Source organism: Eschrichtius robustus, chromosome 4, assembly GCF_028021215.1.
Source record: "Eschrichtius robustus isolate mEscRob2 chromosome 4, mEscRob2.pri, whole genome shotgun sequence".
Taxonomy (NCBI): Eukaryota; Metazoa; Chordata; class Mammalia; order Artiodactyla; family Eschrichtiidae; genus Eschrichtius; species Eschrichtius robustus.
Genome location: NC_090827.1, coordinates 5,311,618 through 5,327,120, shown reverse-complemented (window position 1 = coordinate 5,327,120; position 15,503 = coordinate 5,311,618). Strand labels below are relative to the sequence as shown.

The 15,503-nt window shown below is 34.9% G+C and overlaps 1 protein-coding gene across 3 annotated transcripts in view; it reads left to right on the top strand.

Annotated features, from left to right (window-relative positions):
* Positions 1-15,503, top strand: part of FSTL5 (follistatin like 5) — a 706,899-nt gene that overhangs the window by 648,191 nt on the left and 43,205 nt on the right. For all 3 annotated transcript variants that reach the window (XM_068542031.1, XM_068542030.1, XM_068542029.1), the window contains 2 exons: positions 965-1,072; positions 5,188-5,312. In XM_068542031.1, coding sequence (XP_068398132.1) covers positions 965-1,072; positions 5,188-5,312 — 233 coding nt within the window. The remainder of the gene's footprint in view (positions 1-964; positions 1,073-5,187; positions 5,313-15,503) is intronic.

The following is a 15,503-nucleotide window of genomic DNA, read 5'->3' as shown; positions in this document are numbered from 1 at the left end:
AATCCAAGAATATTGAGAATTTTAAATAGATAAAATACAGGGCAAGATTTCAGAAAAGAAATACTTTAGTAAGACTAAATTGCCAAAGTGTTAGTTAAAATGTGAATCTCTATATATTCAACTACAACTATAGTTTACATTTAATCCACTGAGAAGAGAATTACATTATAAACTAGGACTTGGGCAATTCTCTAAGGATATTCAATAGAGCTTGGAAAGAAATGTTTTCAATATTGGATAAAGGTTGTTTTATTGAAAACAATTTGTTCTATGTTATTAAATTAGAAAATGTCTAACTATTAATATTACAGGTAATTACTTCAAAAAGGTATTAGCTTATGATATAAATAGCTTGGAATTAAGGTGAGTGAAATAACTTCCTGGCAGCAATGTGTGTTTTGGAAGTTTTGTTTTCAGTAAATGCTAGATATTATAAATATTAGCAGAACAATACATTTACCATATCAAGTACGATACAAAAAATTGCTTCTTCTTTTTCTGTGGCTTTAGACTTCTCATTAAGGAAACTAAATTAGGTAATCTGTTATTAGAGTTACAACCATATATCAGATTGTTGGCATTTTAGCATTATAAATGGTCAAATCCCATAACCAGCAGTGGGATAGAAAAATCTAATAGTATAAATATAGTTCTTACCTATACTCAACAGTTGATTAAAATGCACATATTAATCATTCATATCTTGAGTTTCTAAATAGCTTCTCCATTAAACACCATTTGCATAGGTAATGAATGAATGTAAGACTATATAAAATTGTGCAAAACTATATTTGAGTAAAGTATCATATTTCCAAATTAATCAAATAAAGGTTTAGAAAATTAGATAATTGGCAACATACATTTTAAATCTGACATCTAAACTCTTAGATTTTTCTATAATTTTTGGCCTAGTTTTAAACTAATATTTCGGTCTGAAAACTTTTTCGACTTCTATCTATTACAGGCAGTAAGCACAGACCCCATCCCGGTTAAATTGCACTACGACAAATCACATGATCAGGTCTGGGTGCTAAGCTGGGGTACCATGGAAAAGACTTCTCCAACACTACAGGTAAGTACATTTCAGTGTATTTGAGAAAATAATGATCTTTAAACCTTTCAATGTCTAATCGGACACATAACCATTTAACAATGATATTCTTCCACCTAGATCTTCACAGTAAGGGAAAAAAATGTTGATTCTCAAGTACTTTTTTGCTTGGAAAATATTTTAGTTCAGACATTCCAAACATTAGATTTATATGCAAAAGGAATAACCTATGATGACAAAGCTGAAGCCATTAAGAAAAAAAATATTATGATTTACGTTTCCTACCTCCCTCGAATTTTCATGAGAATTTTCTTGTTTTCATCTCTTTTAAATGGGGCCTGGAGGGTGGGTCCTGTGAGACAGAGACCAGGAGAGTTAGACAGAGTCTCAAAGCAGGTCCCCAGTGTTCTCCAAACACACAGTACTTTACTATCTGAGTGCAGGTTCATTTCTCATTGGGAATATGTACTGTCATTTTTGTGAAATTTGCTTATGTTTTGAAATTGTTTACATGAGAAATTGACAGATAGAGGTATATATACATATATACACATTTTGACAGCGACTATCTGTAGAGTTGATGAGAAACTTCCCACACATTGTCCAGCCATCTAAAAACAGGTTCTTTTTCTCTGAATGTTTAATAAAAATTATGCTAATAAGATTTAGTGAATTTTTAAAATACTTGGTGGGTGGAAGTGAAAGGTTAGTTTCACATCTGAAAATATAAAATAAAATGTAAGAACTGAGAATTACTCTTAGAATACGACATACAAGACTTATTTACATGAAGAGTGTGTATGTGTATTTATGTATGTATATGACAGATAGATGCTAAATAGGTGATAGATAGATAGATAGATAGATCATAGATGATAGACTGACAGGAAACACAGGGTCTCTGGATCAGAGAACAGACCATTTCTTACCCATGTAACCTGTTAGTATTTATTCTCTGGCCCCAACCCCTATGGGGTGATGTGGTAAGAGACTAGTGTCACCCTTCGTGACCAGCACAGTCCTACTGCAGGAGGAGCCTGGAATCATTTGTCTCTAAGTTATTTTAGGCTGCTGGCACCTCAACCCACCATCTCATGTGAGATAGAAGGAATTATTAGTCTGGAAAGCATGCAAATCTTCTCCAGGGAGAGGAGGGGAAGGTCAGTACTCTGGCACCTCAGTAATTGGCTCAGAGGAATTAAGTCTCTAAATCTCTCAGGAGAAATACTCTATCTCTAGCTTCCAAAGGCATTTTTGCTGCACCATCATCCTTTAACCAAGGTGACGTGCTTTTCTGCTCAGAAAGACCTGACTCTGCGGAAATGTCAAGATATTTATGGATAATTGTCTCCCAACAGGATTACCAGAAAATATCTTCCAAAGAAATGGGATTTGAGATTTGTTTGAAAGGGGAACAGATTTTCCTCTGGAGAAATTGAACTGAAACCAAAAACATGGTCAAGCTCTCATTTTTGCTAGAGTGTCCCTGTGCCATGATGGTGAAAGATTAGACTGGAAAGAGAGATTGACGCCAGATCTTGAGGGCTAGGAAGTAACTTTTTAGCCCTAATGTGTTACATCTTATAATGGGACCCTCTTACCCGTGAAGGTGCAAAACATTTTATCAAGGATCTGAAAGCCCTCCTTTGTGCTTTCCTGTTGAGTATAATTAAATCTGTACACCTTTGTCGATTATGAAAGCAATATGTATTATTTTCTGTCACATTTTTAATTAATTAATTAATTAATACCCATAAACTGGCATAATTTTATGTATTTAAGACAGTGATTTTCCATCTAGTGTTCTCAGATGAAGTCTGAATATTTATCATAGTATGTTTCTCTTTTTAAAGGGCACTTATATCTTATGAAAGCTTAAGAAATTCTGTAAAAATCTAAAACTGATTAGTCTGTCATCTGCACAGTTTTGCAACCTGTATGTAGTGTCTTGTAAACGCACAACAATTAGAGAAGAAAATATCCCCAGGAAACAACTTGGAATAAAGTCCTTGCGTTCTTCCATTGGCCAGGAAGTAGGACCCAGCCAGATGGGGTGACAGTGGGAGGTGGTAGCTCTGGGCTGGCAGCAGGCATCACATAAAGACAGGCCAGCAGCAGTATGCTGTTAGAAATGAGTTCAGAAGTGTTGCAAGATTGGGCTTATTGATTGAGGTGCATCACAGATCAGTCTGTGTCCTTCAGTGAGCTCAGTCCCGAACCTGGCAATTCACCACTCCCTGCTCAATTCCAGCAGTGAGAAGGACCTCGACCCATCAAAGTCCAGACTGAGGGGAACTGGGGAAATGGCTTTGTATTTTTTACAACCTAGGATGGTGCCAAGTGCAGAAGAGAGGTCCAGTTAATCTGCCGTCAGTGGCGTGAAATATTTTTGCATCAGTAAGTTTGCGGTGCAATACACACATTATAGTGTTGTTTAAGTGTTACCTGGCCCATAGCAAGCTCTCAGTATTATTATTGCTGCTGTCAGTCTAAGTATTATTATTAATTTCAAATACACATACATGCAGCTTGAGAATTATGTACCTCTATACAATCTAAAGGGAAGAAAATTTGGACAGTTCCATTGTTATTACCCCTGTTGAGTTTCATTAAAAGTCTTGTAGGCATAATTATGAATGGCTAAAATCCAGTGAGGACTTTCTCACTGTTACTCATTAATAAAATAGGTAGAGTGTCTTTAAAGCGTTATCACATACTTTGTTTCTCTCTTCCTCTGGGCACATGGTGGGGGGGACTTCTTTTGGTTGAGTGAGGCCATATGATTAGTTTTGGGAAAAGAGGTCTTTCATGAATGGAAACATTCAAGGTAGTTGGCTGCTCTTTCCACATGGAAAATGGAATTAAAAACACTAAAAACAATAGATATCCTGCCAAAGCCCTCTAGGAAAGTAAGAGGTACGAAACAAAAATCTTTATTATTAAAAAATAAAGAAGTAAGTAGTAAAGAAGTAAAGATTTGCTTCTGCTTTCTTTTGGTTTGTGACTGTAACATGACTGAGCCTTTCTTGACTATTACAATAATTACTGTATTTTCTTGAACTTGGCAATTCCCAATGTAGCTCAACAAAATTACGCTCATTGCAATGAACAAAAATTAACTTTTTAAAGTAAAAAAAAAAATCTAAAACTAAAACTGCTATCTCCTTCTGTCCTAAAAACCAAAGGAAGACACCCAGTTTTGAGGGAAGAAAGTCTGTTTAACTTAGGCAGTCAGAAGTTTAGGAAGTTTGATTTGGTGCCCATATGTAGAAAGGATTTAAAAGGGGTAAAATAAAGGCAGGAAAATACTTTAAAAAGCTAACACAGAACAATGGTTGTGCAGCAGGGACAATAGGACAGCTGTGAAGGTATGAGAAATCAGAAGAAAGAACTGATAGAATTTCATGCAAAATGGGATAAAAGAGCTTAAATGTAGTGATCTTTTCTTTAATGAACTATGAAAGTTTTAAAAACCAATTAATGATGAATAGTTGGAAGAGACCTCTGATTAAAACTTACTCAAATTTATTATTTTCAATTTATAAAAGGAAAATTTTTTAAATATGATGTAATCTATTCTAAGATTTCTAAGAGCAAATATTTCAAAGGATATATTTTAGAGTTTTCGGTCCTATGTTTACAACTCTGTTGTATAAGAGGGGGAGTTATTTTTTTTTAATATATCATTTATTCCTCAATCAAGTTGTGAAGGATGGATGGAAGGAAGGAAGGAAAGAAGGAAGGAAGGGGGAGAGAGAGGAAGGGGGAGAGAGAGAAAAAGAGGGAGGGAAGAAGGAAGAAAGAAAAGAAAGCCAGCATCTCATTTACGTCATATGTACGCTTGCTTTCATATTTCTTATTATAGCAATAACATTTTTATAATGCAGAAGTTACCTATATGTATGTTTATTTTATCTTTTAGGCAGAAATTGTTCAAGAAAAAGATGTTTCCCATTTTTTTCTTTTAGAAACTTTTACACTGAAAATAAGCAAACGCAGAATTGCAATTTGCTTAACACTACTAATTTTGAGGTTGAAAACAAAGAGTCTGTGCAAACAACCGCCAGAGATTTATTTCATCTCTGATCCCGTTAAGGGCCTGCATGGCCAAGATCTAAATGTGGTGCTGTGTTTAGGTGATAACCCTGGCCAGCGGGGACGCGCCACACCACACCATCCACACCCAGCCTGTGGGAAAGCAGTTCGACCGAGCCGATGACTTCTTCATCCCCACCGCCACCCTCCTCATCACCCACGTGAGGTGAGTGCTCAGATGAGCATTGACTTTTAGATTTCTCCCTAATCTTGGTAGAAAGCCACGGGAAATCACCAAAAGAAAAATTCAGTTATACCACAAATATACACATAATTGTACTGTAGCTCTGTCTCGTCTGCTTGATGAACTTTTATTGATCAACATTAGTGATGAATTTTCTGTCTTCTCTTCCCTTTTATGTGTAATTGAGAAGTGAATCTATAAAGGTATGCTTGCATTTTTAAATCAATCTTACAGTCAATATTTTGGCAAATTGCTCTTAAGGTCTTCAGATTAGGCTTTTGCAAAATGCTGATGTTTGAACTTGGCCTGAGTTCCTTTCAGAGAAGAGGGCCACTTGCATCAAGATCTATTCAACATATTATAAGAACATTCTTGTATTGTTTTGCCCATATAGAAATGAATATAACATTGTATCAGGGAGTATGGTAAGTTGAAATGAAATGTGTGAGATCTGCACTTTGAGAAAATGTGTGGGCGTGTTATATCTCTCTGTGTTCACAAGAGGTAAAAAAGTAATAACTCCTAATGACATCACTCTAAAGGTTCACAGAAGTGGTTTAAATACTTAACAGGGGGAGACTGGATATTCACAATTTCTAATACTATGTCTCTTGATAATTTATTGAAGTATTTAAAGTATTGCTTACCAATGTTAGTGAATCTGAACCAAAGTAATATTTTATTCTCTATTTCAAGGGAATTTGGATGGGAGGAAACTGCTTCACATATGTTATATGAGCCATTATTTGGTTCTTGTATATATTTGTTTCCCTTGAATTAACGTGAAAATTATCTTGTCTAAAAGTTGGAGTTGTAAGAATTCCGAAAGAGTGAAAAATTCAACTTGCAAAAATAAAAAGGGAAATTCATAAATTAGAATTGGGGCTCACAGTCAAGATATGATATAGAAACTATTCTTTGGACCGCCAAGTATATGTTTTCAAAGAGTTTAATGTATTTGTCGAGCAACTGATTATTATTTTCAGAACACCTATAATGTGCTCAGCAATAAAGTGATTAAAAATTATAATATACTTTTATACATGTCACAATAATTACATGTTTTTATGGAAAATAAGTAGAACTTATTGAAAATGCAGCATATTTGAGAAGTATTTGCATTTGCATTAAAGTAATAATCTTTAGGTCCGAGTGCAAGCACTATAATAGTTAAGAGACTGAAGAAATCAGCAGAGAAACTGAAAATGGCCCCTCTTGAGGTGATATCTAAAAAATATATAATGTTCTTATACTTATCTATTGAGGATAAAATTTTATTTAATTGGCATTGAGTGTTATGTTTAATAAATATCTTTTTGTTATTTTCAAGTTACTGATAAATTATTACTGATAAATAATTTAATATGTAACATTTGCTTTTATTTATCTCATTCTCCTATTCCCTGTTACTGTACTTAATATACTATTATCAACTTTGCTTTTTTTTTTTTAAATGCACTATTAACACAATTATTTGGGTCAAAATTCCTATATCTATGACACATATGGTTAATAGTATACAATTTGGGGTATTTCTTTTCCCCTATAACAAGTAAATTGGATCATTAGGGTAAAATCGCTACTAGAGGCAGGAGTTTAACTTTGTCTGGATGCAGTGAATACCATGTGTGATTCTGGGCCTGTATGTATTGTATAATATGCTGTCAGAACATAACATCTCTTGAGGGTCAAGATGATTACTACATAGCTGAAGTTGGAGCTAATAATAATTAGAGGAACATGCAAATAATGTGAACACGTATAATAATGTGAACACAAATAATGTGAACACATAATAAAACAAAATTTTATTTCAGTTATTTCTATATATTGTGAGAAACACTGAAAAGTATGCTTGAGGATATTTTTAAATGTCTTTATTTTTTTTAGGGGTATATAGTCAAATGCATAGGTGTTTTGCCAATACTTGTCAGAATTCTATATTAAATTATAGCAATTCTACCAGCATATAGAGTCCCATTTTAATGAATGTGAATGATCATCATAATTCCTATTACATTTCACAGTAATTATCCCTACTGCTAAAGTGAAAAGTAAGCGTAAAAATTAGCACGCATTTCCAAAACTAAACTGTTAAATATGAAAAGTATTTTTAACATAATGGGGATCTTTTCCACATCAGGAAAACCTGAAGAATAGATATAGTCTTTTCTCTTACCAATTCATGGAACATTTTTTTCCTACCTAAATGTGGCTTGTGTCCTGAAATTGCTCTTTTTAAGAATTGTCTTTAACAGAATTTGAGACTATTTTCTGACTATTGTGTTGAGTGTATATTCCAGGCCAGGCAGAAGGTCTGACACATAATATGCATTTAATTAATATTAGTTTTCTTCCTCTGACCCCTCATCACACTAATCTGCATTTCTCTCAGATTGCTACTCTCTCATTTCAAATAATTTATATCTCCTGTGTCTGAAAAACTTCTAGACGCACATCAGGATTTTATATCCTTAGTGCCTCAAAACTGGTAGGCACTTAATTCATGTTTCTCACAAGAATGGAAATAAAGAAGGAAGTGTTACACTCTTTCCTAAACCAGACTACGTAGTATTGAGGGAAGAAGGTATTTCTTATGTACCTGATTTCTCAGCATCTAACACAAGATCTGACAGGCCACCAGCACGGCATCAAGCACACAGGAATGGTGTGTGTGGAAGCAGTAAATAGGAAGAAGGACTTACATCTCCTGTCAGACAGATCTCAGCCTGAATGCCCCAGCAGCACCATTTGCCATTGGCAAATGTGACTTAAACCAGCTTACTTCATTTCTTTCTAGGGACTGGAGTAACATAATGTTTGAAAATTAAGCTGCCCATAATAGTAGTGTCGAAACTACTCATAATGTACACTGGAGAAAGGGCTACCCTGCAATTAGCTACAGTTTTGCTAAACATTTTTTTTTTTTTTCTCTGCTTGGTTTCTTTTTTTTTTTCTGTTATCTATAATTTTCAGGTTTGTTTAGTCTGTAATGTAAATCAAAACTGAAGAATTTAAGAGAAACAAAATTACTTCACATCTATACTAAAAGATAAACTTGTAGCTTAAAAAAACTAATCAATCATTATTTGGAAAGATGTTCACTTTTTAAGACAGTTTGAAGTTCTAAGCACTGTAGAAATTCTTCAGAGCCTAATGTAGATACCTTTCTGAGTGTCCTGAGGAATTTGAATTTCAGGAGATTAATTTTCACTTAAAAAACGCCTGAGAATGATGGCCTGGTACCACCCATTCATTCAGCTCCCCAGCTGAATTCCATCCCGTTCCGAGTGGCACAGTCCAGGCCACATACCATTATTTCTATTTTATACTATAGCATAAGAGCTTATTAGTGAAAATAACTTCTTTGGGTTTTATTGATATTTACACATTCCTTCTCTTTAGACAACAGAAGATTACCTGAGCCCTAGGCTGAGCTCAACCAGACACACCAATGCAACATACGTTTGATCTAAATCAAAAGGTTCTCTAAAGTGTTGAGCTCTGGCTAATGAACCAAGCTGGCATCCTTGTCTCTTTCTTGAATATGAGCGCTTGCCCAGGAGATGGTGCAGAAAAACTCGAGGCCAGCATGCAACCAGTCTTTAAGACTGGTGTCTATTAGCTCCAACTGTGAATACAGTTTAGTTTAACTAAACTAAACTTCCTGGAAGATGAGAGAGGGTATATTACACTCCTGTCTCCCCCATAGTTCCTGAGCTTCTGAAAGGGACTGATTAATACTTATTGACTCAGAGTTTATTTTTAAAAAGTTATTAAAACTCCATATTAGATATTTTTAATACATCTGAGTGTGAGTTGGCTAATCCACCCCCTAAATATTTAGAGAAAATATAAATTACTTGAAATTTAGTTAATAACACAAAAGATTTTCTGATGCTTATTGAAATACATTGATTTAAATCACTGTACAATTATATGCCTTTTTGCTTTTAAGTAAGAATAAAACATTTTATATCTTACTTTTTTTTTAACTAAAATAGGTCATTGAATATGTAATAAATGATGTATTTTTCACATTAATAACTCATTGTGCATTCAGTTAACTAGCAATGTATACTAAACAGACATTTTTCAGACTGGCAGTTAATAGAAAATTTTCTTGAAAAAACCTTAAATTTCAACAAGTCATTAATGAACCATGAATCATAGCTCTAAAGTTGAAGAGATTATGCATTACAAAAGGAGTGTTTTGTAATGACCTGAGAAATATAGATTTCTTATATGAAGAATTTTAATTTATAATTTTATCTTCTTCTATGTACAAAAATATCCAGATAGGTAAAATTAAAAGAGACTATTAAAAATAAAAATGCATGTTTAATTCTCAGAAGAGTCAATTATATCTATTTAATGTCATAGAAATTGAAATAATTTATTATCTTTATAATCAAAAGTGCTCTACAAATGTAAAGCACAATGTTTCATTATTTTACTCATAATTTGAATCCAAAGAATTAAGTTATTATATAATTACATGTACATAGATATATTTGAATAATATTATAGTTCTACTACTCTTAAAATTTTTATGATCTGGCCAATGCATGGGAATTTAATGATTTTTTTAATCAATTTTTTAATTAGCCAGAAATTTAAAAATAATTTAAAAATAAGTTTATTGTTTTCAGAAAAATGGTTGTGTTACAATGGTTGTATTAAAGATCAAATCTCAAAAAGAAAAGACATTTACATAATTGATTGTGTTTTATTTTGGGCACCATTTTGAAGAGAAAAATGTAAATGTCAGTTTCTTGTAATATATGTAAAGATTACAACTTTCTGTGCAGGTGCTACTAGAATTTGCCTATAAGAAGTGAAAAACAATAGGTTTGGCAGTAATTTATCATGTTACCATTTTTTTTTTTTTTTGATTTCTGTATGAAGATTGGAGCGGTGAGGAAAATCAACAGAATAGGAAGAGAAACATGGGTAGCAGGTAGTCAAGCAATGAGTGAAGAAACAATTCCACTGGATCTCCCTAGAAAATCTTAGATAATTCTCCAAAACAAATGGTTTATTTTTGGTCGTAGGGGGGATGAAAGTGAGAACTAGAAGGGGCCAGTGTGGTTCAGAGCAGGTAAATCTGATAAAGCTTAGTGCAAGACACTAAGAAGGCCAGAAAGTAATGCTACAACAATTAGCAGAAGTCTTTCTTAGAGGTTTCGTGTTGTCATGAATAAAATTAGCTGGAAGGTAAGAAAAACTATTACCATCAAGATATTTTTACCTAAATACAAGGGCACAGCTAACATTTGGGCTATTTGGGGCTATAAATAGAAATTCTTTAAAATTTTCACTGACTAAAACAATACCTTTGATACAGTTGAAAACAGGTGTCAGTTGATATAAAAAGATGTATTTACAGTCTGACCCTCGTAGCATCTGTAAATCACGCCTCTCCCATCTCTTGCCCACTCTCAAATTGGAGTGCAACTAGAGTTTAATCTCATCCAGTTCAAGTAGGTCAGTGTAAATTGGCACAGAGGTTGCTTATAGTAAATACAAGAAGGCAATCATTTCTGATTTACGTACCTATCCCAGGACTAGTTCTATATATAGAAAGGGAAGATAGCAACTTAGGTAACATTATCGCTATCCGAGATGTTTTGAAAGGCTTGCCTACCCTTGAAATCACCCCCGATACCACATTTGATCTTATTGTCTAGAATTTCAAACTACTTCTCCTGTTCCTTTGGGTTACATTTCTCTAGAAATCTACCTTTAAAGTACTCCTTTTTCTTGAGAGGAATATGGAGCAGTTGGGAAAATGATATTTTTATTATTGTCATTTTTCTTTAGGGGTGATTGGTTGATTGCATAGTGTCTTAAAATTAATGGTTATAGTTGGGATGGTGTGCGTGTGTGTGTTTCAATCAATGATTACATGATAAACAATAAGATGAATAGAGTGTGTATGTGTAAATCACAGTGACAGGGAGACCTTGAAAGCAACAGGCACTTCTATAAAAATCTGAAAATGTCAGTTTCCACACTCTGTCTTCTTCTGCAGTTGACTTGCTAACCAAAACAAACAAATAATGTTCCAAGAATTTCTTCCTGATATACTCATCTCTTCCCTAGCACATACCCTGAGGTGAAGTTGGTTCCAGTGAACGTCTCAGATTGGATAGTTCATTAATCTTATGGAAAGTGGACCTCAGTGTTATTCTTCATTGTGGGTGGGCTGGAAAAGATGAAGGTGGTAACTGGAGTCACTTTTTTAGGACCCTCAAAAGTCGATGAGTGATTGCAATCAAATATGGCAATAAGTGGCTAGGGGCTTATCCAGGGTCAGATCTGCCATAATCCCTGCACAGCCAATGGCTATGTTGCCACTCAAGGGGTGAAGAAAGAGGAAATAACGCGTAGCGGGCACCACGGTAGTCTGGAGAGAGGTCTCTAGCACTCCTTTTTCTTTATAAGTTATAGCAAGAAAATGATTAAGAAGGGATTGGGTTTGATATATGTTTCCTTAAAGCTTCTCTAAGGGAAAAAATAAACATTCTGTGAAAGTGAAAGTTAGTAAAGTATATCATTCTCCCTCATATTTTATCAAATCTGTTAAAGCAAAATTACATATATGGCTGGCCATATATCAAGACAACTCTACACTTGTGACTTGATTCATGGACAGGCCAGGTGGATGGAGATACGGTTTTAGCACTAAAATTATCTGGTTACATTGAAGCCCAAACACATCAGAAATTGAAAATATGAGTTGTTTCATGTCTTTTTAGGAAAAGTATATTATCAGCATGATGAGTAGCAATTAAAATTGTTTCCAAACACGGTTCCTAGATAAAGATCTGGCAGTCACAATTCAGTGAGGTTCAATTATTTTTTTGCTCCCTTCATGCTTATATGCTAATTCCTCCCACAGAGAAATAAACTAACAAACAAATAGGGTTTAAATATCCCAGGAGTTGGAACTTTATCTATCTAGCTATGCTCTTAAATAGTGAATATCTGAAGCACTTATAAATCCTGAAACCATGACCTTCGCTTTTCCCATTTCTCTGAGTTTCTTCCTTCCCTCTCCACTCTACGAAAACACAAACTCTAGACTGTCAGGACCTCTCAGTTCCCTAAATTCTCAGAGCCTTGTGCACTATCTTAAAAAACAAGACAGTCATAGATTGTTTTTTAAAGAAATTATATACTTTTAAGAGTGTGTATGCACATGCATATGCAATTCATCGTTGGTAAACCCTCCAGCATTCTTACAAGGATGCAAAGCTTCTTCTACATAACACGTGCTAACTTTCTTCATCTTATTTCTAAAGAAGTAAACACATTATACTTTTCAAGCTTTGACCTGTCATGCCATTCTTCTTTTTTCATTATGGTTACTGGATTTGCTTTTATCTTAAGCAGTACTTCCCACCTTCTTTAGCATATTGGTACAGCCCACACATGGAGTGTAAAATGCTTAACAGAAAATCGCCGACTGCTTGTAGCCTAGTGTTGTGTGTGTGTGTTCAGTTTGTTATCTTCATTATTTCTTGAGTTAGAGAATCTTGTCTGATTCCCCACTTGGTCCCTGCCCAGTATTAACAGGCTGTATATGAGCCTAGTAAGGAAAGAGCCCAAAGTGGATGAGTCAAGTATGCCAGCCCCTCTTCTGAAAGAATGTTCACTTAGTCAGATTACTATCCTATATTCGCTATGTAATATTTTTGTTGTGTGGGAAATAAGGGTGGATTTAAAAGCAAGCTGTGTTTGAAACATAAGGATTACATTATTTTTAAAAAATAAAAAGTTTGTACAGGTATTATTAGTAGACGCCAAGCTCCAGGATTTAATAAAAGCCTCTAACTAGATTCATTCTATGGCATTTCTCACTGAAGAAATCAATGGAGCATTAATAACATGTAATTTAGAAACACTCTACATTGCAGATCTGCCTCCTGAGTTTTATTATGCAAAGTAAAATAGCTCTTGCTTCTGCCCTCAGAGGTCCTTAAGCTAACTCACCAAAGTGTTCAGTAAAACAAAGGGCAGCCTTCTCCTTAGGAGACAGCTGTGGTGTATACATAGCACATTTCCACATACTTTTTTCCCCTCTGTCATGTATGATTTGGGATTTTGCTGGAAATGGTAAATCAAACTTATTTTACCCTAAACAAGTAAACAATATGACCACTTAAATTACTTGGGTTTTTTTGTTAGTAGTAAAAACAGACTAAGATAACAAACAATTAAGCTGCATGAAGAAAAACATCAAAAGTTATGATACAATGCACTACTTCACAAGAGGGGGGCAGAGTTCATCCTGAGAACTTAAAGAATTTCTTGTGTGAATCTAATGTGCACATTGCCAGGACCTATTTCATATGTATATGTAATAGATTACACTGCGATATTTTGAACCAAGCAGATAAAGCAATATTAGTTCTCATAAAATGTGTATAGAAAACAATAATGCATATTGATCTTTCTAATTCTTTCTATTTTTAAGTGGATATATTATTTTTCTGTTGGAGGAAGAAGATATTTTTTACCATAGCATTTAATTTTATGAATTCATGAATTTTTCTTGAAGAAATGTTTTATTAAAATGTTAAAATTTTAAATACAAGTATCGTACCAAAAAAACCTCCCTTTTGAATGAAAGACTCCTACTGTGGCTCTACAAAGCAATGCTATTAAATAAATAATTTTATCTTTGTGAACACATGTGTAAATTAATGATAGAAGTCAGTAAAACATTTCAGAAAGTTTCTGTGAATGTGGCTAAAATGCTTATTTCATATATACATCATATTCTTTTCTTTTTTCTTGCCACATAATCAAGTTAATTTATTTTACTTTATTTTTTCTTTTTGGCTCCGCTGCGTGGCATGTGGGATCTTAGTTCCCCAACCAGGGACTGAACCTGAGCTCCCTGCAGTGGAAGCGTGGAGTCTTAACCACTGGACTGCCAGGGAAGTCCCTAGCAAAGTTATTTAAAATGTAAAATTAGTGGTAGTTGTGAGGGTTCTTTAGATGGATAACATTAGGGACACTGATATTCTCTGTCTTTACAGCGATTTGAGGTTGTAAAAACTATTGTGAATCCGCCTGAGTTAATATTTTGTACCATTTTTTTTTTTAAATTTATTTATTTTTAGCTGTGTTGGGTCTTCGTTTCTGTGCGAGGGCTTTCTCTAGTTGTGGCAAGCGGGGGCCACTCTTCATCGCGGTGCGCGGGCCTCTCACTATCACGGCCTGTCTTGTTGCGGAGCACAGGCTCCAGACGCGCAGGCTCAGTAGTTGTGGCTCACGGGCCTAGTTGCTCCGCGGCATGTGGGATCTTCCCGGACCAGGGCTCGAACCCGTGTCCCCTGCATTGGCAGGCAGATTCTCAACCACTGCACCACCAGAGAAGCCGATAAATTTATTTATTTATTTATTTAATTTATTTATTTGGCTGCGTTGGGTCTTCGTTGCTATGCGTGGGCTTTCTCTAGTTGCAGCGGGCGAGCGAGGGCTACTCTTCATTGCGGTGCATGGGCTTCTCATTGCAGTGGCTTCTCTTGTTGTGGAGCACGGGCTCTAGGCATGCAGGCTCAGTAGTTATGGAGCACAGGCTTAGTTGCTCCACAGCATGTGGGATCTTCCCAGAGCAGGGCTCAAACCAATTTCCCCCACAATGGCAGACGGATTCTTAACCACTGCGCCACCAGGGAAGCCCCATGTCAGGTTTTAAAGTTCTTTAAGATATGGTTCAAGAAAAACTGAAGTACACGAAAAGGATGTCAGAGAGCCTTTACATTTAACTGTAGTGGAAAAACCTACCAAATTACTAGATATACGGAGAAATCTCCTATTAAGTCTAATCTGTCATGTCATGAGTAGACATATTCACAATAATCCCATGAGTATATTAAGAATGCTAGGCAACAGACATCACAGTGCCAGGGTTTTATCCTTTGGTGTTTACATCAGTGTGATATAGGGTATACAGACTTCACAAAATGAATAGAAATAGCTTCAGGGGAAATAAAAATGATAGTTGCCTTAAATAACTCTTAAAACTACTTGTTGGGTTAGGTATGCTTAAAATCTCCTCTGTATTTGTTTAGGCTGAGGTTAGCTGAATTTTTTCCAATACTATGGAAACGTTACCTTTCTTTCCTTTTTTTTTTTTTTTTTTTTGAAGGGGGAGGG